Source organism: Galeopterus variegatus, unplaced genomic scaffold, assembly GCF_000696425.1.
Source record: "Galeopterus variegatus unplaced genomic scaffold, G_variegatus-3.0.2 Scaffold13232, whole genome shotgun sequence".
NCBI lineage: Eukaryota > Metazoa > Chordata > Mammalia > Dermoptera > Cynocephalidae > Galeopterus > Galeopterus variegatus.
Genome location: NW_007739343.1, coordinates 7,662 through 34,334, shown reverse-complemented (window position 1 = coordinate 34,334; position 26,673 = coordinate 7,662). Strand labels below are relative to the sequence as shown.

The window sequence follows — 26,673 nt, the reverse complement described above, 5'->3', positions numbered from 1 at the left end:
CATTGTCACATGCTACTACAAAGAGACACACAGAAACACATCCATACATACAACATACAAACTAAGAAACCCAATGACGCACACAGTCACAGATACACAGACACACACGGACGTAGTATGCAAATGTGGCCACACTGACACCTGCATGCCATCGTCTACACACAGACTCACACACACTGACACATACCTGAAATACAGAGCTGCACTGACACACCAGAGACACACCTATGCACAAAATACTTGCACATGCACACTACACTCACACACCCTGTCCCACATAGTCACACACGTTCTAACAAGCCCCACAAATCTCCAAGGCTCTCCTGGAGCTGTTGCACACCCCGCTTCCAACCCATCCCCCAGGGGGAGATGATGTCCCCAAGGGAACAGAGGTCTCTGGTCCCATCTTCAGCTCTGCTGGATCCCACGTGACATCAACGAGCCTCTTTGCTACTGTGGGAGCTGTGAGCTCTGTGCTGGGGCCAGGCCAGCACCAGGCACAGACACTCCGGCCCTTGTTGGGAGAACAGAGAGAGGCTCTCTTGTCCACTGCCTGGCCTCTGCTCCAGCTGCTGGTTCTCCCAGCGGCCTCTCCTCAGTCTGCACAGGTATGTGGGGCTGGGGAGGCCAGGGTCTAGCAGAGGGGCCACCATGGTCAGCCTAAGAGAGGCGGTGGCAGTGTTGTGGGCTGTCTGTGGGAGCACAGACCGGTGGGCACTGGCCAAAGCCAGGCTGCACTCCCTCTTCGGCAGTTCTGCAGCTTATTCTCTTGGGCTTGGCAGGGCTGGGCCTCTCAGAGCAGCCTGGCTATGGTATTCCCTGCCTTCCCCTGTGGGCACTTTCTCAGCTCCTAAGAAGGCCATGGAGCGGTGCCTTCAGCACCCGCCTCATACAGCTGGGCAGTCTCTACTCAGAGAATGAGCCAAGGCTGTGGTCTTGGGATGTGCAGTGCCCAGTAGCCCTTTCAAGCAACTGGACTGTCAGGTGAGATCTCTGCTCTTGGCATTGACCTTCCAAGCGAGGATGAGGCTGTGGGGCCCTGAGCACTCTGATCCAGAGCCTGGGCACCATGGCCTCCTCCACCCTGCAGCATGGGGGCAGGGAAGACACTGTGCTCCTGGTGCACAGACCCAGTGGTCACATCCTCTGCTGTCTGACCTCAAGTAGACACTGACCAGTCTTGAGTCTCTCTGCAGCTCCAGCCCAAAACTGCCAGGGTAGCCACCATTCTTGAGGCATTCAGTGAAAGTCCTTGTGGCAAGAAGATAATAGTCAGCACAGAGCCCAGCCTGGGATTGTCCACAGGAATTCAGGGTTGCTTGCAGGCCTGTGGGGGAGTCTGGGGAGCAAAGATGCCCCTCACAAACTGTGTGACCCTTTCCTAGGCCTCAGGTTCCCCATTTGTAAAATGGGAGAAAGGGTTCAGACTATGCCCTGCAAGGGTCCTTCCAGCCCTGGCCATCCTGGACTCTAGAGCTGCCCTGGGTCACGGGGGTCTTGCTGTCCTGGCTGTCCCCAACCCTTGAAAAGACTCAGCCTGGGAAGGGCTAACCTTGACCATCCCCTGCCATCCCTCCTGAGATGTTTAGTTAGAAAGGTGGGTCCAGGAGCTGTCATTTCTAATCCCATCCATGCAGGGGTTGCTGGCCTCTGGGGTAGGGGATGTTCAGGCTGTGGCACGGGCACAGGGTTGGGGAGGGTGGAGAGGGCAGCAGTGCCTGAAGCCCCAGACAGGTGACACTAACCCCCAACACCAGCTCTCTCATGTCTGCTCCTCCTTGTGCCCCCAGAGCCCGCCCACCTGGTCACTTCTTCAGAATGGCCTCGTGCCCAGCTGGGATGCCAAGTCCACAGGTGAGTGGTTCTTCTTCCACCACCCACTGTCAGGGGTTCGCATCCACCCAAGGTAGGGGGAATCTGTAGAGACACCAGCCAGCCCTGTGGGCTGTCCCAGACCAGAACTGAGGGCCAACTGGGATCACCGTGAGCACCCAGAAGTAGGCTATTTACACAATAAATAGAGAAAAGGTTTGGGCCAGGGCTTCCAGAAGTAGGTGGGGTGAGATTGGCCAAAAATCATGGGATTGGTCGTGAGGACACCTGGGTTCTACTCCCAGCCTGGTTGCCTGTGAGACCTTGGACAACTCCTCTCTGGGCCTTAGTCTCCCCACCCTCACTGCTGGCACAACAGCCGCAGCCTCCCAAGGCTGTGACAAGAAGCAGGTGAGATGGCAGGTGGGTGGGCGGGTGGCTGGGCAGGTAGGTGGGTGGAAAGAAGTAAGGAAGGAAGGAAGGGAAGGAGGGAGGGAGGGAGCCTAGCAGTGATGTCAGAGAAGGGATGAGGGCCTGGGCCAGGGGAAAGGGAGGCACTGAGGAGTAGGAACCTGCTCATCCTACTCACCTCTTTCCTTGAATGTCTTTAGCCCTCAAGGGCCAATGGGAACATCAGCCTGGGGCCTTCAGCCAACCTAAAGTGAGTTCTGGTCTCTCCAGCACCTTTCTTTCCTACTTGGCTCCCCTCATACCTGGCTCCCCTTACCTTGGGAATAAAATCTAAGTTTGCTGGTCTAGTGTTCAAGACTCTGCCATGTGAGCCTAGGACCCTCCCCAGCTTTATCTCCCAGTCATTCCCCAGCCTGTGCCCACCCATACTGAACCCTCTGCCTGGAATTCCTCCCAAACATCTGCATTCTCAGAGTGTGGCGGGACAGAAGCCTGCCTCCTATGCAGACCTTCTATGTAATTGTGGCTGGGTTGATCTCCACCTTGCCTGCTGTTAACTTGAATGGAGGCTTTCCTGGGGCAGGGGTGAGTCTTATAAGCCCTCCCTTGGCTGTGGCCAGGAGGCCTGGCTTCTGGAAGGCTCCCTGCATTTTCCAGCTCTGAAGTTAAAAAGAAGCCTGGGTTTGTTCTTAGGCACCAGGTTTCTGGAAATTTCGAATGCTGATCTGTGTTTTTACCCTCTTCCTCAGTGCCAGGCCCACAGACTTCGACTTCCTCAAAGTCATTGGGAAAGGGAACTATGGGAAGGTGAGTGACTTGGTGAAGGTGAAGGCCTGAGTCTCTTCCTCCAGCCTTCTCCTCCCCCTGCCGGCCACTGCATGTGCAAAAGAGAGAGCTCACATACCTGCAGAGTGGAGCAGGGAGGGGCTGGAGTCCCTGTGCTGCCACCAGGAAATCCACAGTCACCACCATGGGCCTTGCATTTGTGCTTCTGCTCAGGTCCTACTGGCCAAGCGCAAGTCCGACGGGATGTTCTATGCTGTGAAGGTGCTGCAGAAAAAGTCTATCTTAAAGAAGAAAGAGGTACCAGAGCTCAGGACCAGGCCTTTCCTCTTCTTCTTCCTTACCCCCAGCCTAGGGTGGCTTCCAGAAATGGGTCCCACCTCTAAGAGGCTCATGGGGCTGTGTGCAGAGGTGGTCACAGCAGTGAGGGGTGTGGCAGGGGGCTGGGCAGGTGGTGTCAAGAACGTTGACCCTTCTCAAAGAAGGCAGGCCAAGCCAACTCACCCATGGGGCCTTTAGGAAGACCAGTCCTGGCCTCTGCCTTCCCCTGGGAAATGATGGACTAGTCTTCCGCCCTCTCCAGGTGCCTGGCTCCCCATCGGTGCGATGAGAGCTCACACTTTATATCTCCAAAGGCCCTTCCACCCAAGGCCATTCTGGATTTCTTGATGCATCAGTGACCTGAGTTCCTTTAACACCAGGCCCAGCTAGTAGGGCAGAGAGAAAGGATTGAATATGAAGTCAGGGGACTCAGGATAGACAGTGATTAATGTCGACAAGGATATCGTGGGGGTGGAGAGGAGAGGTCTTCCTGAGGGAGGCAGCCTTGCAGCTGGCCTTGACAGTAGAATTCTGATGGTCCAAAAGAGGGTAGAACATCCGATCAGGGGAACAGCACAAGCTAGGCATGAATGTGGATAGTGTGTGGCTGCTTATTCTTAGAGGTACTCCTTGGGACTCACGTATGTAGTCATCATATATGCTTTGCTTTTCACCAGGAGCAGGGGTTTCTGATCCAGGGACTGGAGCTGCACCCACATGGAGTGGCTGGGGATGAGGCTGACCATGCTGAGCCCTAAATACTAGGCAAGGCACCTGAGCCTGGCTTAGAGGGCAATAGGGAGCCATCATGGGTGTTTGAGCAAGGGCATGAGAAAGTCCTGGGCAGGACACCTCCTACCAGTGAGGCCATGTGGACTGTGCTAGGACAAAAGGGGTGTGGTGGGCTGTGACATGGACCCCTGTCTGTGTGATCCACAGCAGAGCAACATCATGGCAGAGCGCAGTGTGCTTCTGAAGAATGTGCAGCACCCCTTCCTCGTGGGCCTGCGCTACTCCTTCCAGACACCAGAGAAGCTCTACTTTGTGCTTGACTATGTCAACGGGGGAGAGGTGGGTAGATCCGCAGGGAGGCTTCCCTAGGTTGGTTCTTGGCAGGGAGCTATCCATCCCACATGTCCACTGCATACCAAGTTCTGTAATGATCTCACCTCATCCTTACAATAGAACCCATTTTGTAGCTGAAGAAACTGAGGCTCAGGGAGGTAAGTCACTCTCTCAAGGCCACCCAGCCTGTAGCTGCATTACCAGACCCAGGTCTGGCTGCCTGCTTCCTTTCAAATACAACGGACCGGCCAGTGGCTCACTTGGGAGAGTGTGGTGCTGATAACACCAAGGCCACGGGTTCAGATCCCTGTATAGGGAAGGCTGGTTAGCTCACTTGGGAGAGCGTGGTGCTGACAACACCAAGTCAAGGCTTGAGATCCCCTTACCAGTCATCTTTAAAAACAAAACAAAACAAAAAAAACACTCAAAAGTCAAATGTTGGTGAAAATGGAAGTCAGTCTTTATTCAAGAGTACCAGTAGCCTGAGGAGAGATGTGAGGCTAACCCATCTCTCCAGTAAACCTGAAGGAGCATGGCCAGACTAAAGCCATCTTAAAGACTCAGATTTACTGAGGGGTTTTTAAAGAGGGGGTTGCGGGAATAGAACATGGGAAATGAAAAGTAGGAGGGAGGGGCACGTGATCTGTGGGGGCTCTATGCGAAGAGCCATGTTTAAGGTCTCACCAAGGCTCCGTCTGGTTTCTACTCCTGCACTTGCTGTTATCTCAGGGTCCTGCTGGAGGGGTGGAATCAGCATAGCTTTATTGATGTCTTCCTCGGTTTCTCAGAGTCTGGATAGCAACATGTCTTGTAGCAAGTAAGCTGCTCCAGGCTGACTGGAAAGCAACTTTACATTCATGTAAATAATGTCATCTTGCCTCATAACCAAGGTTCAAAATATCAAATAACCATGGGAAAAGAGGGAACTCAGAGAAATGCATGCCAAGAAAAACCTGTGTGCTTTTAAAATCATTTAGAGCCCATGCAGTTTTAGGTCCCAACATGGCTTCAGTCCTGCTCATTCCAACACCTGGTTGAGCCAGGATTTGAATGCGGCTCTGCCTGACTCCCAGCCATAACGCTTTTCTGCTTCCTCATGCGAAGCTGCCCACACTTTGTAGACCTGGGAAGGGTCAATCCTAAGAGGAATTCTGTGGCCCACATTTCCAGTGCTCCCATTTTATATCATAGGCCACGGGGTGGGAATGACCAGTCACTGTGGTAGACAGAGACCTGCAACCAACTGATGACGCAGAAGCATAGCTGGGACAAGTTGGGCTCCCTACTGGACATCACCCTGTCTCTCTGGGCAAGATGGAAAAATGCAATGGGGCTCCCCTCAGTGACCCCAGATTGAAGCTGTGTGACCTCATGCCCTTCAGTCTGATGCCAAAAGGAGAGTTTTTGTCCTGCGTCCCTAAGTGCAGGGCTTTCTGCACCAGCAAAGTAGACCAAAGAATTAGCCCCAGGCAGATCTCACCTGGGCTCAGTTTGATACCTGTAATCATCTTATTGCCTAGACTGGAAGAAAATCAGGTTGGTTTTTTTTTTTTTTTTTTTTTTTTTTTTTTTTAAAAAAAAGGCCCGGGAAGGGGATTTTAACCCTTGACTTGGTGTTATCAGCCCCACACTCTCCCAAGTGAGCCACGGGCCGGCTCGGAAAATCAGTTTTGAGCCACCCAAGTTCAAATCCTAGCTCTGTCGGCTAGGGGCTAGGGGGGGGGGGGGGGCTAAAACCACCAAAAAAGGGGTTAAACCCCCCTTTCCGGTTTTTTTTTTAAAAAAAATGACCGGTAAGGGGATCTTAACCCTTGACTTGGTGTTATCAGCACCACACTCTCCCAAGTGAGCCACGGGCCGGCTCGGAAAATCAGTTTTGAGCCACCCAAGTTCAAATCCTAGCTCTGTCAACTACAGGCTATATGACCCTTTGCAAGTCACCTAACTGTTCTGACCCCTCCCAGCTTACTCTTACTTGAAACTGGCATAATATTTGTACCTGGAAGGTTGTCATAAGGACTAAATGAGATAATAGATGTGAAAGCGACTAACTTGGAAACTGGAACACAGTAGGTGCTTAATCAATGCTAATTAATCCCTTCTGCTGACACTTTGGACACCTGAGATTGCTCTGCGGGGCACGGACCAGCATGCACTCTTTTGGCTGGAATACGCTGCAGCTCAGAGAGGGGGTGACTTGGCCACTGGCACAGGGTGAGGATCCCATGGGTCCCTACCCTGCACTCTAGGAGTTGGAGCCCCTAGGAACTCTTCTTACATGTCTCCTTCCCCTCCAGCTCTTCTTCCATCTACAGCGGGAACACCGGTTCCTGGAGCCCCGGGCCCGGTTCTACGCAGCCGAGGTGGCCAGTGCCATTGGCTATCTGCACTCCCTCAACATCATTTACAGGTGAGGCCTGCCTGGGGCTCAGAGCCAGGCCCAGGCCCTTCTTGCTCCAACAGCCAGGGCTTGCCCAGACCCCTGAATCCTGACAAAATCCAGTGTACATGGTCTCTTGTCTGCAGAGGAGGGTCCATCAGCTGGGGTGGAATTGAGAGCTCCTCCTCAATAGAACCAAGTGCCAGCCTCTCTGGCCTCTTCCTCTGCATCTCTGGGAGCCTCCATGAATAGTTCTCCCACCAGGACCCCAGGTCTCCAAGTCTTCTCACTGCATGGCTGAGACACCACAGGGCTCTTTTCTCCTATTTTCTGCAGGGACCTAAAACCAGAGAACATTCTCTTGGACTGTCAGGTTGGTATGTGTGTGTATGCCTATGAGCATGGCTGCATATGTGTGCCACATGGATGGCAGATGCATTCAAGTATGTGTATGCGTTGTGTGCCCATTCAGATGTACACACATGTATACGTGCATTGTGTGCACATAAGACTCTGTGTGTGTGTGTGTGTGTGTGTGTGTGTGTGTGTGTGTGTATGCGAGGTCCATGTGGGGCAAGGACAGAGAAAAGTGGAGGCTAGTGGACTTCATCTCAGACTGGGTTCCCTGGAAGCAGACTCTGAGATAGAAAGGTGAGTGCAGAAGGTTTATTGGGGAGCACTCTCAAGAGATACACCTTTAAGGGGGTGAAGAAGACAGGATTGAGCAGAGGAAAAAGCTCACCTGCATTGTGGTTGTGAGATCTCAGCTGATCTTATGGAAGTGGGTAGATGGTTCTTTGAGATTGTCCCAACTTGAAGCAAGGGGCTGGGCCTATGAAATGCAGTCACTGCATGTGGGTTGACCCTAGGGAGGGACCATAACTTTGGGCAAGGGCAGTGTCCCAGCAGCGGAGGGACAGGCATGGCATCTCTGGAAGAGGGGATCTGGGCAGAGCCAGCAGTATCCACTCACTCCACCCTCTGCCTGGCTCCCACAGTTGTGGTTGCTTTCTGAGTCCCCAGCCCTCTGTTAAAGGGGTTGCTATCCAGCAAAGACATCCTGGAGCTGCCACTGTTGCAGGGATGGGTCTTGGTCTTGATGAGCTGGGGACATACAATGGAATGCCATGTTCCCACCTTGCCCTTTATGGTGGGTCTTAGTGGAGCCTCCAGCCAGTACTCAGCTATCAGACCCCATAGCCAGTTCCCTGGTATGTGGTATCTGGGCTTTGGGGTGACGCCTGCCCATATCCTCAGTTTAGACAACCCTCCTGGTCCTGTCCTCCCTCATACTCAGGGACACGTGGTGCTGACTGATTTTGGCCTCTGCAAGGAAGGTGTAGAGCCCGAGGAGACCACATCCACGTTCTGTGGCACTCCTGAGGTAAGTACAACCGTCCTAGGAGAGGGCAGGCCACTAGTGGTTGGGGCCACAGCTCTGGATTAGAGACAATAGGTTACAGCTGAGGGGACTCAATCCATCTACCCAAGCACTTCCCCTGAGCTGGCTGTGCACTGAGCCTCGGTGTATTAGTATGTATAGGTTGCTTATAACAAAATACCTGAAGCTGGGTGATTTATAAAGAAAATTTATTGCTTACAGTTTCTGAGGCTGGGAAGTCCAAAGTCCATCTGGTGGTGGCAACAGTGACCCAGGGTCTTACATTGCAAGATGGTGGAAGCAGAGAGAGAGAAAGACAGACTCTGCTCTTCTTTTAAAGCCCTCAGCATCACACCCCTTACCACCATTTTTAATCCATTCACTATGGCATGGTCCTATAATCCAATCACCTCTTTAAGGTTCCACCTTTCAATTACCATAATAGGATTTCCCACCTTCTTAACAGTCACAGTGGGGGCCAAGTTTCTAATACATGAAACTTGGGAGACACAATTCAAGCTTCAATGAGTTTTGGGAGGACATAATTCAATCCACTACACTTGGTTTCCTCATCTGTGTAATGGGGACACCAGCTCTAGGGCTTCTGAAACCCAGCCAGCTGCTGCTGGTGCAGCTCCCTGGCAGTGCTGTCCAATAGAAATAGAAATAGAAATGCATGATGTCCTTTCATTGTGCTTGAAAATAAATAAATTTTTTAAAATGCAAACCACATTCACAATTTAAAATTTCCTAACAGCCACATTTAAAGATGAAAAAGTAACAGGTGGGGCTGGCCAGTTAGACAACACACCAAGGTCTAAGGGTTAGGCCAGCCACCGGGGGGGGAAAAAAAAGTAGAAAAGTCACAGGTGAAATTATTTTAATAATATATTTTAATAACTCAATATATCCAAAATATTCTCATTTCAACATACAATTGTTGAAATTTTTTTCATTTCTTTTCTTCTAAGTCTTTGAAATCTGTTATGTGTTATGCTTATAGCTCATCTCAATTCAGACCAGCTACATTTTAAGTGTTCAATAGCCATGTGTGTCTAGGGGCTGCTGTTGAACAGCAGTGCCCTACAGTATGAAGTACATGTGCAATGGGACTTGGCCTGAAAGTTAAGATCAGGGCTTGCAACTTAAGACATAGTTGCACCTTCCTCTTCCAGCAGCCAAGAGCCTGGAGGGTTAAAATTTGCAGGTCTCAGCAGTAATTCACATATGTTTATCCTGCCAAGGCCTCCCTGCACCCTGGAGTTAAAAACCTTTCCTTGAACTCCTACCAGTTTTGGACCTTGGACTTTGGACCTGAAGGGATTCCCAGTGGCTTGGACAGACATTAGGGTGTGGGTAGAAAGCTGAGAATGCAGACTGGGAATCTCCTCCCCACCTGACCTGGGGCAGGACTCCAGCTACTCTTTTTCTCCATGTGCTTAAACATCTGAGTCCCGGATCTCAGATGGGCCTCCTCAGTTTGGTTCTAGGGTAGCTGATGGACAGATGATCTCTCTGAACAGGAGCCATGGTCCGTGTTTGTGTGTGGGAGCAGGTTCACTGGACAAAGTTGACCCCCAAAGCCTGACAGCCCAGCCAGCCCTTCCCTGGACACTGCTAAGGGTGGGGACAGGGGAAATCGAACCCTGACTTGTGTCAGAGACACGTGGCACCAACATGTGACTTCCGTGTATTAGTCTGTTTTGTGTTGCTATAATAGAATACCCAAGACTGGGTAATTTGTAAAGAAGAGAGTTTTATTTGGCTCACGATTCTGGGACAGCTGCATCTGGTGTGGGCTTCAGGCTGCTTCTACTCATGGCGGAAAGCGGCAGGCAGCCAGCAGGTACAAGCAGATCACATGGTGAGAGGAAGCAAGAAAGAGAGAGGGGAGGTGCCAGGGTCTTTTAAACAACCAGCTCTACCAGGAACTAATAGAGCGAGATCTCACTCACTACCCCCACCCCCCAGGGAGAGCATTAATCCATTCATGAGGGATCCACCCCCATGATTCAAATAGCTCCCAACACTGCCACTTTGGGAATCAGATTTCCACATGAGTTTTGGGGAGACAATAACATCCAAACTCTATCATTCTGTGACTCGGCCACTGCTGTGGTACCAAGGAGCACAGACGAGAGTAGCCACAATTATTCCCATTGCTCAAGGGCCTGCACACATATTAGCACATATCCTTAAAACAGCTCCCAGGAGGAATTCTGCATCCCCATTATATGGGTGAGAGAAAGGTTCTGGGAGGTTAGATGACCTGCCTGAGACAATACATAAAGTAGACCTCAGGCCTATGTAACTCTGCCCTTCCCCAGACCCATGCAGTCTCTGAGGGTAGCTTTGCTTATTGCTGAGACCCCTCTCCTCAGTGGCAGAGACAGCAGGCTAAGAGGTCACCAAGCGTTGGGTTTGGCAGAAAGCCCATCTCTGCCTAAGGTTCTTGTGCAAGGTTTAGAGGCATGTCGTGTAATCATTTATCAGTGTGAACTCAAATGTCATCTCCTCTTTCCTGACCCTGTCACTAAGATTTCCTCCTCCTTCCTGACCCTGTCACTAAGATTTCCACTACAAGTACATGCTACATCACTTAGACTTTACCCATTAGTCTCCCCACTGCACTGTGAGAGTACTCCCAGGGCTTTCCCATTCCCAGGACACTGATAGCCCATTGGATGCCTTTGTGCAAGTTAGAAGAAAACACCCCTTCTGGGTGGACTAATTTTAAAAAGCACCCCTTTAAACAATAATAAAGTTGCCAGATATACCTCTGAATTAGGGTTATGGCTTGGTGAGTGGATCACAGCCAGGATTACAGTTCCTTTTAACCCCTTGGCTAGTACTTTTGTGTGGTGCACAACACATACAACTGTAGAGGGCCGTATTGCATGATTTCCGCTGTGTCCCCAGCACATGGCAAAGGGCCTTGCACAAAGCAGGCCTTTGATGATGGATGCTGAATGAACACATGAACAGCCATGTGAATATCACTACATGATCAACCCTTTGTGATCTTCCTCCAAGTGTCTTGTTTACAGATGGGGCAACTGAGGTTAAGGATCTTTCAAATAAGTGTGCTTCCTTCTAACAGTACTTGGCTCCTGAAGTGCTTCGTAAACAGCCTTATGATCGGGCAGTGGACTGGTGGTGCTTGGGGGCAGTCCTGTATGAGATGCTGCATGGCCTGGTAAGTAGTGTGTAGCCATCTACAAGGGACATCTGGCTCTGGGGAGAGCTGGGGGTGAGACTGTCCCTCATGTGGTCTGTTCAAACTCTGCTCAGGGAACTAAACAATCTCTTCATTCCAAGCTAAAAAAGATGATGTGTGAGAATCATATATTGTTTCAATAACGTTTGTTCAGCACTTTACAGTTTACAACACATTGTTCAGTGCCTCAAAATAGCCTTTGGGGGTTGACAGTACGGGAAATGGAGTTATTCTTATTTTCCCGAGGGCAAAACTGAGGCCAAGAGGGGTCACAGTCCTTATAGACTGCGGAACCAACCCCTAAACTCAGTCCTAGGCTGCCTGCTTAGGTGGAGGCATGCATAGACTCACCCAGGCCATGCTTTCCTGGCTGGTTTCACCAACATGGCTCAGTGCATGTGAAGGATCAGGCTTTGCCAAATCAGGAATAGCTGGTAGAGGACTGGAAGGAAGAGCAGCAGGAAAGAGAAGTGGACCCTGGCTACAGTTTGGGGCCTGGCTCTCTTGCTAAGTGTGTGGCTTAATCACTCTGGGCCTTGCCTTCTCATCTGAAAAATTACAACCTCTCTTGGAGAATAGTGATGAGACTGAGATAAAATGATGAAGGTCAAAGTGTTAATTTTGCTAAGTGCAAAGTTAGTGCACAAGCTGGATTGTGAGAGATGAGATGATGGATGCTTCTGGGAGGTCCATGAGCCTCACTCTAGTGAGGAAGATTTTTGGCCTTCCCAGCAACCCTCTGCACTATGCTGGAAGCCTGGAGATTCTGTCTCTCTTGGGTCTGCCATGTGTGCACAAGACATGGGCTTGGCTGGATCCTCCCAACTGCCCAGCTTGCCCATGTTTCCCTAAGACCTATGCCCACTTTTGAATGGGTGATCCTCCAGCTTCTCCCCATCCCCCCCCACCAGCCTCCTTTCTACAGCCGAGATCTGTCCCAGATGTATGAGAACATTCTGCACCAGCCGCTACAGATCCCTGGGGGTCGGACAGTGGCCGCCTGCGACCTCCTGCAAGGCCTTCTCCACAAGGACCAGAGGCAGCGCCTGGGCTCCAAAGCAGACTTTGTAGGTGACCCGCCAGCAGAGCAGTGGGCTCTTGTGTGGCTCTCTGCTTCCAGAGGAGGCAGCTCAGAAGCACATTTACGTGCATCCTGCTGCCTTCTCACACAGGAGGCTGCTAACTTGTTCATTTGGAAGTCACTGCTGCTACTAGCTGACTACTTTCTTTAGTCCAGTTCTTTTAGTCAACTAATATTTACCGAGCACCTACTATGGGCCAGGTTTTGAGCTAGGTACTAGGGATTCAATAGACTGGATCTTTGCCCTTATTAAGCTTGGGGAGTGGGGAGGGGGTGACAAAAATAAACATTGTATACAGTTATCACAAAGTGTGAAAGTATCGGGAAGAAAATAAGCAATGAGCTGAGATAGACAACAATGGGGGGGGGTGGCAAATTTACACTAGCATTGTCACTGAGGTCCTCCCTGAGGAGGTGACAGTTGAGCTGAGACTTGAAGGATGAAAGGCCAGCCTTGCAGAGAGCTGAGTGAAGGCACCCAGACATAGGGCACAGCATATGCAAAAGTCCCATGATGGGACGAAGAGGAGAGTGGGAAGATTTAAGGTGCTGTAAGCAGGGAAGTGGCATAACCCAATTTAAGTTTTGAGAAGATTACTCTGGCTTCTGTGCAGAGAGTGGGCTGGACTTGCTTTTCACAAATATGCAAGCATTTCCTCCTTGCCAGAACCCAGGCTTGGCACTTGGGATATAGAGATAAATAATTCATAGTCCATTCCCTTAACAGGTTCATGGCATTTTTATTAAAGTAGGATTTTAAAAAGAATCTTACAGGGCCGGCTGGTTAGCCCAGTTGGTTAGAGTGCTATGCTGATAACACCAAGGTCAAAGGTTCAGATCCCCTTGCCAGGCAGGCGCCAGGAAAAAAAAAACTTACATTCTTTACTCAACACAAGATAATTTAGATTTATTGAAAGAAGGCATTTCTCCCTAGAAATTTGTTTTCTTTTCCAGCATGGTGGTTAGATACATGGACTGTGAGGCAGACTACCTGGGTTCAGAGTCCTTCTCCACCACTTACCAGTTGCAGGACCTTGGGCATAGTGCTTAATTTCTCTCTATGAGCTTCAGTTTCCTCATCTGTAACAACAGCACCTAGCTTGTAGCAGTTATGAAGATCAAATGAGTTAATATATGCAATCCACTTAAGCTAGTGCCTGGCAAATAGTGCTTTTTAAGTGTTTGTATTGAGAGCTAGGCTGAGTGCGGTGCGGGCGACACCAAGCCAAGGGTTATGATCCCCTTACCGATCACGAAAAAAAAAAAAAAAAAAGAGCCTTCCATACCAAATACTGTCAAGTGTAACATTTAGGGTATCTACCTACTCCATCCCTGGACAGCTTAAAAAACAGAAGCTTCCATGAAGATGGGTGCCCTCCCTCCAAGCAGGAGTTTGCATCTTAAAATGTGTATGACTTTTTTTTTACTTTTATTTTTTATTTTGACTTTAACATTTATTTGTACATATTTGTGGGGTACAGTGTGTTGTTTCAATACATGCGTATACTGTACAGTGATTCACTTAGTGTGGATAGCATGGTTTTGTACCCATTACTCCACCATTTCTCCTTCCCCTAACTTCTCCCTTCCCAGCCTCTGGTAACAATTATTCTACTCTCTAGTTCTATGAGAACTGCTTTTTTTTTTTTTTTTTAGATTCCACAGTTTTTAGTTCTCTGAGGAACCTACATACTGTTTTCCACAGTGGCTGTACCAATTTACATTCTCACCAACAGTGTAGGAGAGTTCCCTTTTCTCTGCATCTTTGTCAGCATTCGTTATTTTCTGTCTTTTTGATAACAGCCACTCTAACTGGAGTAAGATGATATCTCATTGTAGGTTTGATTCGCATTTCCCTGATAATTAGTGATGTTGAACATTTTTTCACGTGCCTGTTGGCAATTCGTATGTCTTCTTTGGAAAAATGTCTGTTCAGGTCCTCTGCCCATTTACTAACTGGGTTATTTGGTTTTTTACTGTAGAGTTGTTTGAGTTCCTTATATATTCTGGATATTAACCCCTTGCTGATATGTAGTTTGCAAACACCTTCTTCCATTCTGTTGTTGATAGTGTCCCTTGATGTGCAGAATCTTTTTAGTCTGATATTGTCCCATTTGTCTATTTTTGCTTTAGTTGTCTGTGCCTTTGTAGTCTTGTTCAAAAAGTGCTGCCCACTCCCATTTCATGTGGTATTTCCCTGTTTTCTTCTAGTAGTTTCATAGTTTCAGGTCTGAAATTTAGGTCTTTAATCCATTTTGAGTTGATTTTTGTGTATGATGATAGAGGTCTAGTTTCAGTCTTCTGCAAGTGGATATCCAGTTTAACTACCACCATTTATTGAAGAGACTGTCCTTTCCCCAGTGGATATTTTTGGCACCTTTATAGAAGACCAGTTGACTATTAATGTGTGAGTTTATTTCTGGGTTCTCTATTCTACTCCATCAGTCAATTTGTCTGTTTTTATGCAAGTACCATGCTGTTTGGGTTACTATAGCTTTATAGTACATTTTGAAGTTAGGTAGTGTGATGCCTTCAACTTTGTTCTTTTCATTTAAGATTGCTTTGGCTATACAGGGTCTTTCATGGTTCCATACAAATTTTAAGATTGTTTTTTCTATTTTTGTCAAGAATGTTGTTGGTATTTTGATAAGGATTGCATTGACTCTATAGATTGCTTTTGGTAATATAGACATTTTGATGATATTAATCCTTTCAATCCATGAACAGGGAATATCTTTCCATTTATTTGTGTCTTCTTCAATTTCTTTCATCAGCATTTTATAGTTTTTGTTCTAGAGGTCTTTCTCTTCCTTGGTTAAATTTACTCCCAGGTATTTCACTTTTTTGGTAGCTATTGTGAATTGTATTGCTTTCTCGATTACTTCTTTGGCTATTTCATTGTTGGTGTATAGGAAGGCTATTGATTTTTTTGTGTTGATTTTTTTTTTTTTTTTTTTTTACTGACCGGTAACGGGATCGCAACCCTCGGTGTCGCGCCCATACCGGGGACCGACAATGGGATCACAACCCTCGGTGTCGCACCTGCACCGCGCTCAGCCAGTGAGCGGGAACGGTCTCCACATGGGATCCAAACCCTCGGCGGGAGCGCCACCATGCTCCCAAGCGGCGCACTCTCCAGTGCGCCACCGGGCTGGCCCTTGTGTTGATTTTTTGTGCCACTTTATTGAATTCATTTATCAGTTCTAATAATTTTTTGGTGGAGTCTTTAGGGTTTTCTGTGTATATGATCATATCATCTGCAAATAGGGATAGTTTAACTTCCTCTTCTATTTAGATGCTCTTTATTGCTTTCTCTTGCCTTATTGTGCTGGCTACATCATCCATTACTGTGTTGAATAAGAGTGGGGAAAGTGGGCATCCTTGTCTTCTTCCATATCTTAGAGGAAAAGCCTTCAACTTTTGTCCATTCAGTATGATATTAGCTGTGGGTTTGTCATATATGGCCTTTAGTGTGTTGAGGTACATTCCTTCTACTTAATTTGTTGAATGTTTTTATCATGAAGAGGTGTTGTATTTTATCAAATGTTTTTACTGTATCTATTAAAATGATCATACAGTTTTTTACTTCATTCTGTTAATGTAATGTATCATATGTATTGATTTATGTATGTTGAACTATGCTTGCATCCTTGGGATGAATTTCACTTGATTATAGTGAGTGATCTTTTTAATGTATTCTTGGATTCAGTTCACTTGTATTTTGTTGAAGATTTTTGCATCTATATTCACTAGTGATAACAGTCTTTAGTTTTCTTTGTTGTTGCTGTGTCTTTTTCTGGTTTCAGTATAAGGGTAATGTTGGCCTCATTGAATGAATTTGAAAGTATTCCCTCCTCTTCGATTTTTCACATGAGTTTGAGAATTGGTATTAGTTTTCTTTAAATGTTTGGTAGAATTCAGCAGCGAAGCCATCTGGTCCTCAGGTTTTCTTTGTTGGGAGACTTTTTATTACTCCTTCTATATCATTACTCATTATTGATCTGTTTCAGTTTTCTAGTTCTTCATGATTTAACATTGCTAAATTGCATATGTCCAGGATTTTGTCCATTTCTTCTAGGTTTTCCAGTTTGTTAGCATATAGTTGCCCGTAATAGTCTCTTATGATCCTTTGTATGTCTGTGGTATCAGTTGAAACGTCACCTTTTTCATTTCTGATTTTATTTGAGTCTTCTCTCTTTTCTTAATCTAGCTAAAAGTTTATTGTCTTTGTTTATCTCTTTGAAACACAAATTCTTTGTTTTATTGGCTTTTTTGTATTGTCTTTTTGATCTCTTATTTATTTCTGCTGTGATCTTTGTTATTTCCCCTCATTCTACTAATTTTGAGTTTGTTTTGTTCTTGCTTTTCTAGTTCCTTGAGGTGCAATATTAGGTTGTTTACTTGAAATCTTTCTTCTTTTTTGATGTAGGCATTTATTAAAATGACCATATGATCATTTTAATAGATATGCTTCCTCTTAGAACTGCTTTTGCTGTATCACATAGCTTCTGGTATGTTGTGTTTCCATTTTCATTTGTCTCCAGAATTTTTCAATTTCCTTCTTAATTTCTTCTTTAACCCATTCATTGTTTAGAGGCATGTTGTTTAATTTCCATGTATTTATATAGTTTCCAGTGTCCCTTCCTTTATTGATTTCTAGTGTCATTCCATTGTGGTCAGACAAGATAGTTGGTATGATTTTAATTTTTTTAAACTTGTTGAGACTTGTTTTATGTCCTAACATATGTTCTGTTCTAGAGAATGTTCCATGTGCTGCTGATAAAAATGTTTATGCTTTAGCTGTTGGATGAAATGTTCTATAAATGTCTGTTAAGTCTAATCAGTCTAGAGTGGAGATTAACTCTGATGTTTCTTGGTTAATTTTCTGTCTGGATGATTTGTCCTTTGCTGAAAGAGGGATATTAAAGGTCCCAACTATTATTGTATTGGGATCTATTTCTTCAATAGATCTAGTAGTATTTGCTTTATATATGTGGGTGTTCCAGAGTTGGGGCATGCATATATTTATTTGGAATTTTTTACCCTCTTGTTGAATTGATCTCTTTATTATTATATAATGACCTTCCTTGTCTTTTTTTACTTTTCTTGGCTTGAAGTCTATTTTATGGAATATAAGTGTAGCTGCTCCTGTTTTTTTTAATTTCCATTTGAATGAAATATCTTTTTCCATCCCTTCACTTTCAGTCAATGTGTGTCCTTATAGGTGAAGTGAGCTGCTTGCAGGCAGCATATTGTTGGTTCTTGTTTTGTAATCCATTCAGCCACTCTGTACCTTTTAATTAGGGGACTTAATTCACTTACATTTAGAATTATTATTGATATATAGGGACATGTTACTGCCATTTTGTTACTTTTTTCCTGGTTATTTTATAGATTCTTTTTTCTAGTCTTACTGTCTTCCTTTTCTGGTAGTATATATTTTGATTTCTTACTTTTTATTTTTAGTATGTCTGTTACAGGTTTTTGTGTTATGGTTGCCACAAGTCTTACAAAAAACATGTATTGTTATAACAAATCATTTTAGGGGCTGGCCCGGTGGTGCACTGCTGCAGTGCGCCGCTTGGGAGCGCAGTGGCGCTCCCGCCGAGGGTTCGGATCCCACATACAGACCGGCCGCTCACTGGCTGAGCGAGGTGCGGGCGCAACACCGAGGGTTGCGATCCCGTTACCAGTCCCGGTCCGGTATGGGCGCGACACTGAGGGTTGCGATCTGTTGCCGGTCATGAAAAAAAAAAAAAATCATTTTAAACTAATAACAACTTAGCTTTGATCACTAAGAAGAATAAAAAAAAAAGCCAACTCTGCACTTTGCCGTCATTCTCCCCACTTTTTGACATTTTGTTGTTTCAGGTTACATCTTTTAATACTGCCTATCTCTTATATGGTTGTTGAATTTGCTATTTTCTTGGGTTTTTCCTTTAGTCTTATAGTAAGGATGTAAGTGGTTTAATTACCATCCTTACAACATTGGGGTATTCAGAGAATGTCTGTGTATTTACTTTACTAGTGAGTTTTGTACCTTCAAATGTGTTCTTGTTACACTTTAGCATCATCTTGCAGTTCGAAAAGCTCCCTTTAGCATTTCTTGTAAGGCAGTTCTAGTGTTGATGGATTCCCTTAGCTTTTGTGTGTCTGGGAAAGACTTCATTTCTCCTTTGTATTTGAAGGTTAGTTTTGCTGAATACAGAATTCTTGGTTGACTGTCTTTTTCCTTCAGCACTTTGAATATATCATTCCACTCTCTTCTGGCCTGTAGGTTTTCTACTGAGAAATCTGCTGAGAGCCTTATTGGGGCTCCGTTGAATGTTTTTTTTATTTTGGGGGTTTTTTTTGACCGGTAAGGGGATCACAACCCTCAGTTCAGTGTTGTCTGCACCACACTCAGCCAGTGAGCACACCGGCCATCCCTATGTAGGATCTGAACCCACGGCCTCAGTACTACCAGCGCCGCACTCTCCCGAGTGAGCCCCGGGGCCAGCCCTCTGTTGAATGTTCTGTGTTTCTTTTCTCTCGCTCATCTCAGTATTCTTTCTTTGTCTTTGATAATTTGATTATGTGCCTTAGGGTGTTCCTCTTTGGGTTGAATTTGATTGGAAACCTCTGAGCTTCCTGTACCTGGATGCTGTCGTCTTCTCCATACTTGTGAAATTTTCAGCCATTATTTCCTTGAATATGATTTCTAGGTCTCTTCGTTTTTCACCTCCTTTAGGTATACCACGTGTTACACACAGGTTATTTCACTTGAAGGAGTCCCATAATTGCTGCAATTGTTTCATTTTTTCGTTTTGCTCCTCCGATTGGATAATTTCATATATTCCATCTTTAAGCCCACTGATTCTTTCCTCTGTTTGATCAAGTCTACTATTGGAGCTTTCTACTGAGCTTCTTAGTTTGGTAACATATTCTTCATTTCTAGAAAAAATATGTATGACTTCTAAAATAAGTTATACATTCGCATAGATCAAGTTCATCAACTTCAAGGATGCAAAAGGGTATTCAGAAAAAGTCTTTTCAGGGGCCGGCCCGTGGCTCACTCGGGAGAGTGCGGTGCTGATAACACCAAGGCCCCGGGTTCGGATCCCATATAGGGATGGCTGGTTCGCTCACTGGGTGAGCGTGGTGCTGACAACACCAAGTCAAGGGTTAAGATCCCCTTACTGGTCATCTTTTAAAAAAAAAAAAAAAAAGAAAAGAAAAAGTCTTTTCAGCCATTCAGTTCCTCTATATAGAGGCAACCAGTGTTACCAGTTTTTTGGGTATTCTGGAGATATTTGGGATCTGGCTTTTTAACTATCAGGAGTTGGTAAAGGGAATCAGAGAATTATTATTTGAGAAGCACAGATAGAGGGAGAGTCAAGTTAGGATGGGAGGAATTTAGTGCCAGTGTTTATTTTGATTAGGAAAGAAGTGATGAATCATGCCCAGCGCTGTGTCCTAAATTCTGGGTCTCTGGGAATCTGCAGCTTTTCTTGAAATAACACACTGTACCCCATAAACATGTACAATTAAAAATAAAAAAAATTTAAAACATATAACCTATGAAAAAAACCCGCATAGAAAAAACAAATGTTTATTTCTCAAACATTCTTTAGTTAGTTGATTTGGTTTATTTCTTTGGTTTGCATTCTGGAAGACTCAAGATGTACAGGGGCAGAGTAGGGGGAGAGGTCCCAGTTTCCCCCTGGGACTACCCTTCCCTCCCCAGAACATGTTCTTCTGTGTTGTTCACTGACATACCTCTAAAGCCTACCACAGTGCAGGTGCTCAGTAAATAGTTCTGTAATAAATAAATGCTATGCGGGAGAAAGGTTTGGGTTCTGGGTGATGATAGAGGGCAGGGGCCTGGCTGAAGAATGCTCTCTTGTCCCAGGAAAGCAGCTAGAACTTCAAGTTGCCAGCCAGCTGCCAGAAGAGTAGGGGTTTTAAAGGATGTGGGGATGGGGTGGGAACACCTATGGGGAGGGCTACTGCTTTTTTGTTTGTTTGTTTGTGAGCAGCCGGCTTGTACAGGGATTGAACCCTAGACCTTGGTATTATCAGCACCACGCTGTAACCAACTGAGCTAACCAGCTAGCCCCCTGGGAGGACTACTTCTGATCAGCACCTTCTTCCTGCAGCTTGAGATTAAGAACCATGTATTCTTCAGCCCCATAAACTGGGATGACTTGTATCACAAGAGGCTGACTCCACCCTTCAACCCAAATGTGGTAAGACATCACGGCATTCTAGATTCTGGATTTCCAGGGCTAATGGGAGCTTGGAGGGTATCTGGGCCAACTGTCCCTACACAGATGGAAAAACTGAGGGTCCAAGAGGCTCAGTGATTTGTCCAAGGCCACACATAACTTAGAGGTAGAACTGGATCTAGAACCCAACAGTCTTGACTGCTGGTTTAGCTCTTGGGTGATGAGACATGTTGTTGCTCCTTTATCCTGGCACCGATGAGTCATTACAAAGCTTTTTACAGTTTTTAAAGTGCTCCTTTATCCTTAGCACCAGTAACCAACATTGCAGCCTTTTGCAGTTTTAAAAGTACTTGGTGTCATGTAGCACACCCAGGCAGAGCCAAGCCCTACAGAGAAATTTTTATCTTTTTCTATTTTTATACTTTTTTTTCCTGAAAATAAAAATGACATGTATTCCTTGTAGAAAGTGTGTGAAACAGAGAAGGGAAACCTCTGTTGGTGTATTTCCTTACAGTTTTTTTTTCTCTTTTTTTTTTTGTGGCTGGCCAGTATGGGGCAGTCTGTGTGTGTGTGTGTGTGTGTGTGTGTGTGTGTGTGTGTGTGTGTGTGTGTGTGTTTTACATACCTAGGTTATATGTTTTTAAAATTTTTTTATTTTTAATTGTACATGTTTATGGGGTACGTGTGATGTTTCAGGGTCATTCTGTATATAAAGAGAAGCACAAGGATACTTCAAAAAGTTCATGGAAAAATAGAATTGAAAGATAATACAAATCTTTCCATGAACTTTTTGAAGTACCCTCATATATCTTCCCCATTCTCCTGTTTTTTGTCCAAAAACTATGTCATTATTTCCCCATGTTGCATAAAACTTTATAAATGTCATTTTTAGTGGCTGCATATTTCAGTCTTCTGTTGGTAACATAATTTACTCATCCATGCTCCTAATGTTGTCTTTTGTCTTTTTCCGTGTCCGGCAACGGATCGCAACCCTCAGTGTTGCCCCCGTACCGGACCGGGGACCGGCAACGGGATTGCAATCCTTGGTGTTGCTCCCGCGCCTCGCTCAGCCAGTGAGCGGGAACCGGTCTGTATGTGGGATCCGAACCCTCGGGCGGGAGCGCTGCCGGCGCACTTATCCAGTGCGCCACCGGGCCGGCCCATGCTCCTAATGTTGAATTTTAGTTTGTTACCATTTTTTTCCTATCATAATGTGCTGATGAACATCTTTAAATATATATCTTTAAATATATATCTTTGCCTAGAGTTCTAATTATTTCCTGAAGAAGGATTCCAGATGGGAAATTGCCAGGTCAAAGAATGAGAACGTTGTTAGGTTCCTGATTCATACCCCCTGTCCACTGTATGTAAGGGAGAGCAATCGCCTTCCTACCAGTAGCATCTGCTGGAGAGTTTTCCTTTTACCCACTCTCTGAAGCATGCGTCCTTATTATTGTTTTTTACCTTGCAAACCTGGTGAGTAAAAAATGGCATCTCTTATTGTTTTGATTTATATTTCTTTGATTTATGGTGAAGGTGGTTAGTTTTAAAATGTTAATTAGCAGTGGTAATATGAATTTGCAGTGCACATGCAAGGTTCTCTCAGCCACCTGTAAAGCATGGTGTCAAGCCCCCTCCATCCAAGCAGTCTGCACACCTAAACACTGCCTTGCCTGTGTTTTTCCGATTTACATTACATTTTTCCTTCGGTGAATTACCTGTTCATGAATGTATCTTTGAGCATCAGATTCGTGACAACAGCTGTCAGATAGGATGCACACAATCTAGGCACCTGAGAAGTTTCTTTTTCTTGGGATTTAAAAAAGACAGTGAAGATAATGTTGAACATACACCCTGGAGAGAGAGTGATACCTGGAATAATAGGCAGGAATGCAATATAATGCAGCAATGTGCCTTAGAGTGACATATACTGGGGAGGGTTCCTGGCTCTGCCATCTACCACTTGTGAGACCCTAAATAAGTCTCTTTACCATCAATTTCTGCGTCTGTAAACATCAGAAAATACCCGCTGTGTCTAGGGCCACACGAATAACAAGGGCCAGGGCCTGGATTCACATTCTTTTCTTGGAACTCTGAGCCTTGGGCTGAGCCCTCTGTACCCTATGGCCTTTTTCAGAAGCAAGAAATCATGATCTGTTTGGTTCCACAGCCCAGGACTTGCATACTAAAGCAGATTTGTAGACCCTTCCACTTGCTCTGCTGCTTACTTCAGAAAACCCTCCACCCCTACCTGCAGTGGAGGCTGGAATATGTGGATTATTAGCTGGGAAATGGCTACCCCTAGTAACAAAGGGCTTCTGACACTAAGGGAGCAAAAATCATCTTCTCCAGAGACTGTGCCTCCCCCACAGAGAGACTGTATTGGTCAGCTGTTGCTGCACAAGCTGCCCCCAAACTAGTTGGCTTAACACAACCATCTTTTATTTCATTCAGGTCTATGGGTCAGCTACATGGTTTGGTTTTCCTAGTCTGCGCCAGGGCAGCTGGTTTGTGCAGAGCTCTCTCTCAACTGTGGTCAGCTAGCAGGACAGCCGGCAATTGATGGTATAGAATTGCCCCACTTGCATGTCTAGGAGCTGGCAGGCAGCCAGGGCAACTAGGTTCTCCTTCATGAGGCTGCTCACACTCCACCAGGATAGTCTGGACATGTTCACATGGTGGCCTCAGGGTTCCAAGTGCAGCAAGAGAAACAGTTGTCAGTGTGCTTCTGTCAAGCCTCCACTTGCATCACATTTGGTAATGTTCCCTTGGCTTAGGCAAGTCATGTAGCTAATCCACACTGAAGGGATAGAGAAATGGACTCTACTTCTGAATGGGCAATGGAGAATTTTTGATCATTTTTTGCAATCTCCCACACAGGTCTTCCTCCAAGATAGCAAAAGCAGCCCCAATCACTACCGTTTTACCCTGTTTTATCTTCTTTACTGGACCTATGAACCCCCTGAATGATCAATGTGTATACATGCTTATTATCAGTCCTCCTACCCTTACATAATGTAAGCTCCCTGAAAGCAGCAGCTCACTCCATTGTGTTCTCCTGTATTCCCAGTGCCATGAACAGTGCTCAGTTAGGCCTTCAGTAAACACATTTTGACTGACTGCCTTGCCTGAGGGTTGGTGTGGAGCAAGGGTGTCAGAGGGTTAGAAGAGTCGACCACATGGAATAAACTGATTAATGTAAAGGCATGGGAAAGTGACAGGTAGGTATGGATGATTATGAGGCACTCAAGGGGAGGCCTGACATCCTCTGGGGCTTTGGGCTCCTTTGGCAGCTCTGACCTCAGGCTTCCCTTCTCATCGTTGGTTTACATTGACAGGCAGGACCTGCTGACTTGAAACACTTTGACCCAGAGTTCACCCAGGAAGCCGTGTCCAAGTCCATCGGCTGCACCCCTGACACTGTGGCCAGCAGCTCTGGGGCGTCAGGTGCATTCCTGGGATTTTCATATGTGCCGGAGGATGATGACATCTTGGATTGGTAGAAAAGCACCTGTGAAACCACTGAGGCCAGCTGGTATAAGTAAGGAATTACCTTCAGCTGCTAGTAACAGAGACTCAATGTTACAATGGCCTAAATGAGAAACAGGTTTATTTTTTTCCATCACAAAAGAATAGTGTTGGGTGGGCCAGAGGCTTTCTGTATTTCTGCTCTGTCATCTGGCAAACGGCTTCCAATATTAGATTTGCTACGTTATCACAAGATAGTTACTGGAGCTCTAGCCACCACTTCTGTGTTCTGAGCAGGAAAAAAGGAGGACAGGGAGGGAAGAGCAAAAGGGAACCTTTAAAGAGCCTCCCGAAAGCCCCACCCAATGACTTCTGCTTACATCCTATTAACCACCCACCCCTACCTGCAATGAAGGCTGGGATATGTGGCTTATTAGCTGGGAAAATGACTACTCTTAGTAACAAAGGGCTTCTGACACAAAGGGAGAAGGGGAGAGTGCTGGATGGGCAACCAGCACTCTTTACCAGAGGACCTCTTGGTGTTTGGATTTTGGTCTCAATGTGTAAAATGTGTAAAATGACAGATGTAACAAGCCTGCAGGGTATTACCCAACATCTGTTATTGTTCTCTATTGATGGTGTCTGTCTTTGTTGTGGATAGTACTGGACATTTGTTTTGGGTTTGGCTGCCTAGTATCTGAGCCCCTTCCTATATTCAGGGAATCCCCTACTTTATGAGCCTTCATGAGGGGCAATAACTACCTCCATTTAGAGTTACTGAAAATGCTAGTTACTGACTTTCCCAACCTCGCCTGAGCTAGGGCCAGGAATGTGGCCCGGGGGTACACCTGTACCAGACTTTGACCCAAGGAAGGGACCAGAAGTTCTCTTTCATGTGGTAACTGAGGTAACAGTACCCACAAAACTGAGTTCCTGGTGTAGAAGGGGGAACAATGCAAATTGTAGCAATTGGTACTCTGTGGCAGCAAAAGCAGCAGTTTGCTCACGAGACCAGCACTGCAGTATCATTCCTGGAAGCCTTGAGCCCCCTTCTCTAACTTTCCTAATGATTTCGAGAGCTTCTGGTCCTTATGACACACTCCTTGCTTAATGGCCTAAAGTCAGCTTCAGATCAGCTGCTTACACTGGGCCAGTCTCTGTGCTAGACTCTTTCATGTCTGTTACCAGTTTTCATCCAAACAACCCTAAGACAGAAATTATTACTATCCTCTTTTTTACCAATGAAGAAACAGCATCAGAGAAGTTATTTCTTGCCTGACAGTCATGTGGTTAACAAGGGCCAGAGCTGGGACATGGAGCAATATACGCTGATTCCAGAGGCTGTCACATTTAACTTTTGTGTTGGTCTGCCCTTCACTCTGGCTGTGAGGTCCAAGCAGAATGATTCAAAATATCTAATGAGAACCAAATCAAGAACTGGCTGAAACAAGCCAGTTGTGAGAAATGGGGTCTTGAAAAGGAGACATTCAACTGGATGCTCGCTCATGGTCTGAGCTTGGCTGCCAAGTTCATGCTGTGCTCTACTTCACATGAGGAGGCCAGGCCTTGCATAGACCTGCTGCAGACTTGATGACCAGAGCATCCTGGCCACCCATGGAGCTCCATGTGTTCAGGATCAGTCATTTCAAAAGGTGATTCTGATTGGACAGGACATGAGCATAAGTCCACACCTCAAGAATTCAGGACACCCTGCACTTGTGAGATGGATCATGCTGCCTTATTTCAGTGGAAAAGTGGTTGCTTTTTCACAAACCTGTTGTTCATACTTTAGGGTGGCCTTCTTAGCTTTTAGGTTTGGGACAAAGGGAGGAATTTTCTTAGGATCAGTGTGTGTTGGTGATTTTATTGCCTTTTCTACTTAACTCAGTCCCACTCTTTTCCCTTCCATTTTTTGTCCACCCAGCCCCCTGCCCCAGGAATTAGGGTGGTCAAGGCTGGGAGACCATGGAAAAAACACCAATGACACTGACCTACTGGAGATCAAATTTGAGTCAGGAAAGGGTTAATGTTAAGCTTGACATGCGCTGAGAACTCTGAAACACTTTGATTTCCATCTTAATAGTAACTGTAAATTGATAAATGTGGAAAATGAGACCAAAATCCTCCCAAGTTCCCAAAGCAAAAAACAAGAGTGTAATTGTCAGAAACGGGATAGTAGTTAAAAGTACATAACAAGGGGCCGGCCCGGTGGCGCACTGCGCTAGTGCGCCGCTTGGGAAGTGCGGCGGCGCTCCCGCCGAGGGTTCGGATCCCACATACAGACCGGTTCCCGCTCACTGGCTGAGCGAGGCGCGGGGGCAACACCAAGGGTTGCGATCCCGTTGCTGGTCCCGGTCCGGTACGGGGGCGACAATGAGGGTTGCTATCCGTTGCCGGACACGGAAAAAGACAAAAAAAAAAAAAAAAAAAGTACATAACAAGTTATGGGTTGTGAAACATAATGGTTCTACCTGTTCTAAGATTGTAAAATCACAAAATGTTTCACTGGGATAGAAAATAAAAATAAAAAAAACTATGCTATTGAAT

The 26,673-nt window shown here is 46.0% G+C and overlaps 1 protein-coding gene across 1 annotated transcript; it reads left to right on the top strand.

Moving 5' to 3' along the window:
• The first annotated feature begins 1,418 nt into the window (after positions 1-1,418).
• On the top strand, positions 1,419-26,672 carry SGK2 (serum/glucocorticoid regulated kinase 2). Its single transcript, XM_008563330.1, is given in 15 exon segments — positions 1,419-1,740; positions 1,743-1,795; positions 1,798-1,854; positions 2,424-2,473; positions 2,973-3,030; positions 3,223-3,306; positions 4,267-4,398; positions 6,690-6,802; positions 7,109-7,145; positions 8,070-8,156; positions 11,254-11,349; positions 12,282-12,437; positions 20,590-20,679; positions 23,997-26,315; positions 26,561-26,672. Coding segments are annotated over 14 exon segments (1,287 nt in total). The 5' UTR covers positions 1,419-1,631; the 3' UTR covers positions 24,162-26,315; positions 26,561-26,672.
• The last annotated feature ends 1 nt before the right edge of the window (position 26,673 follows it).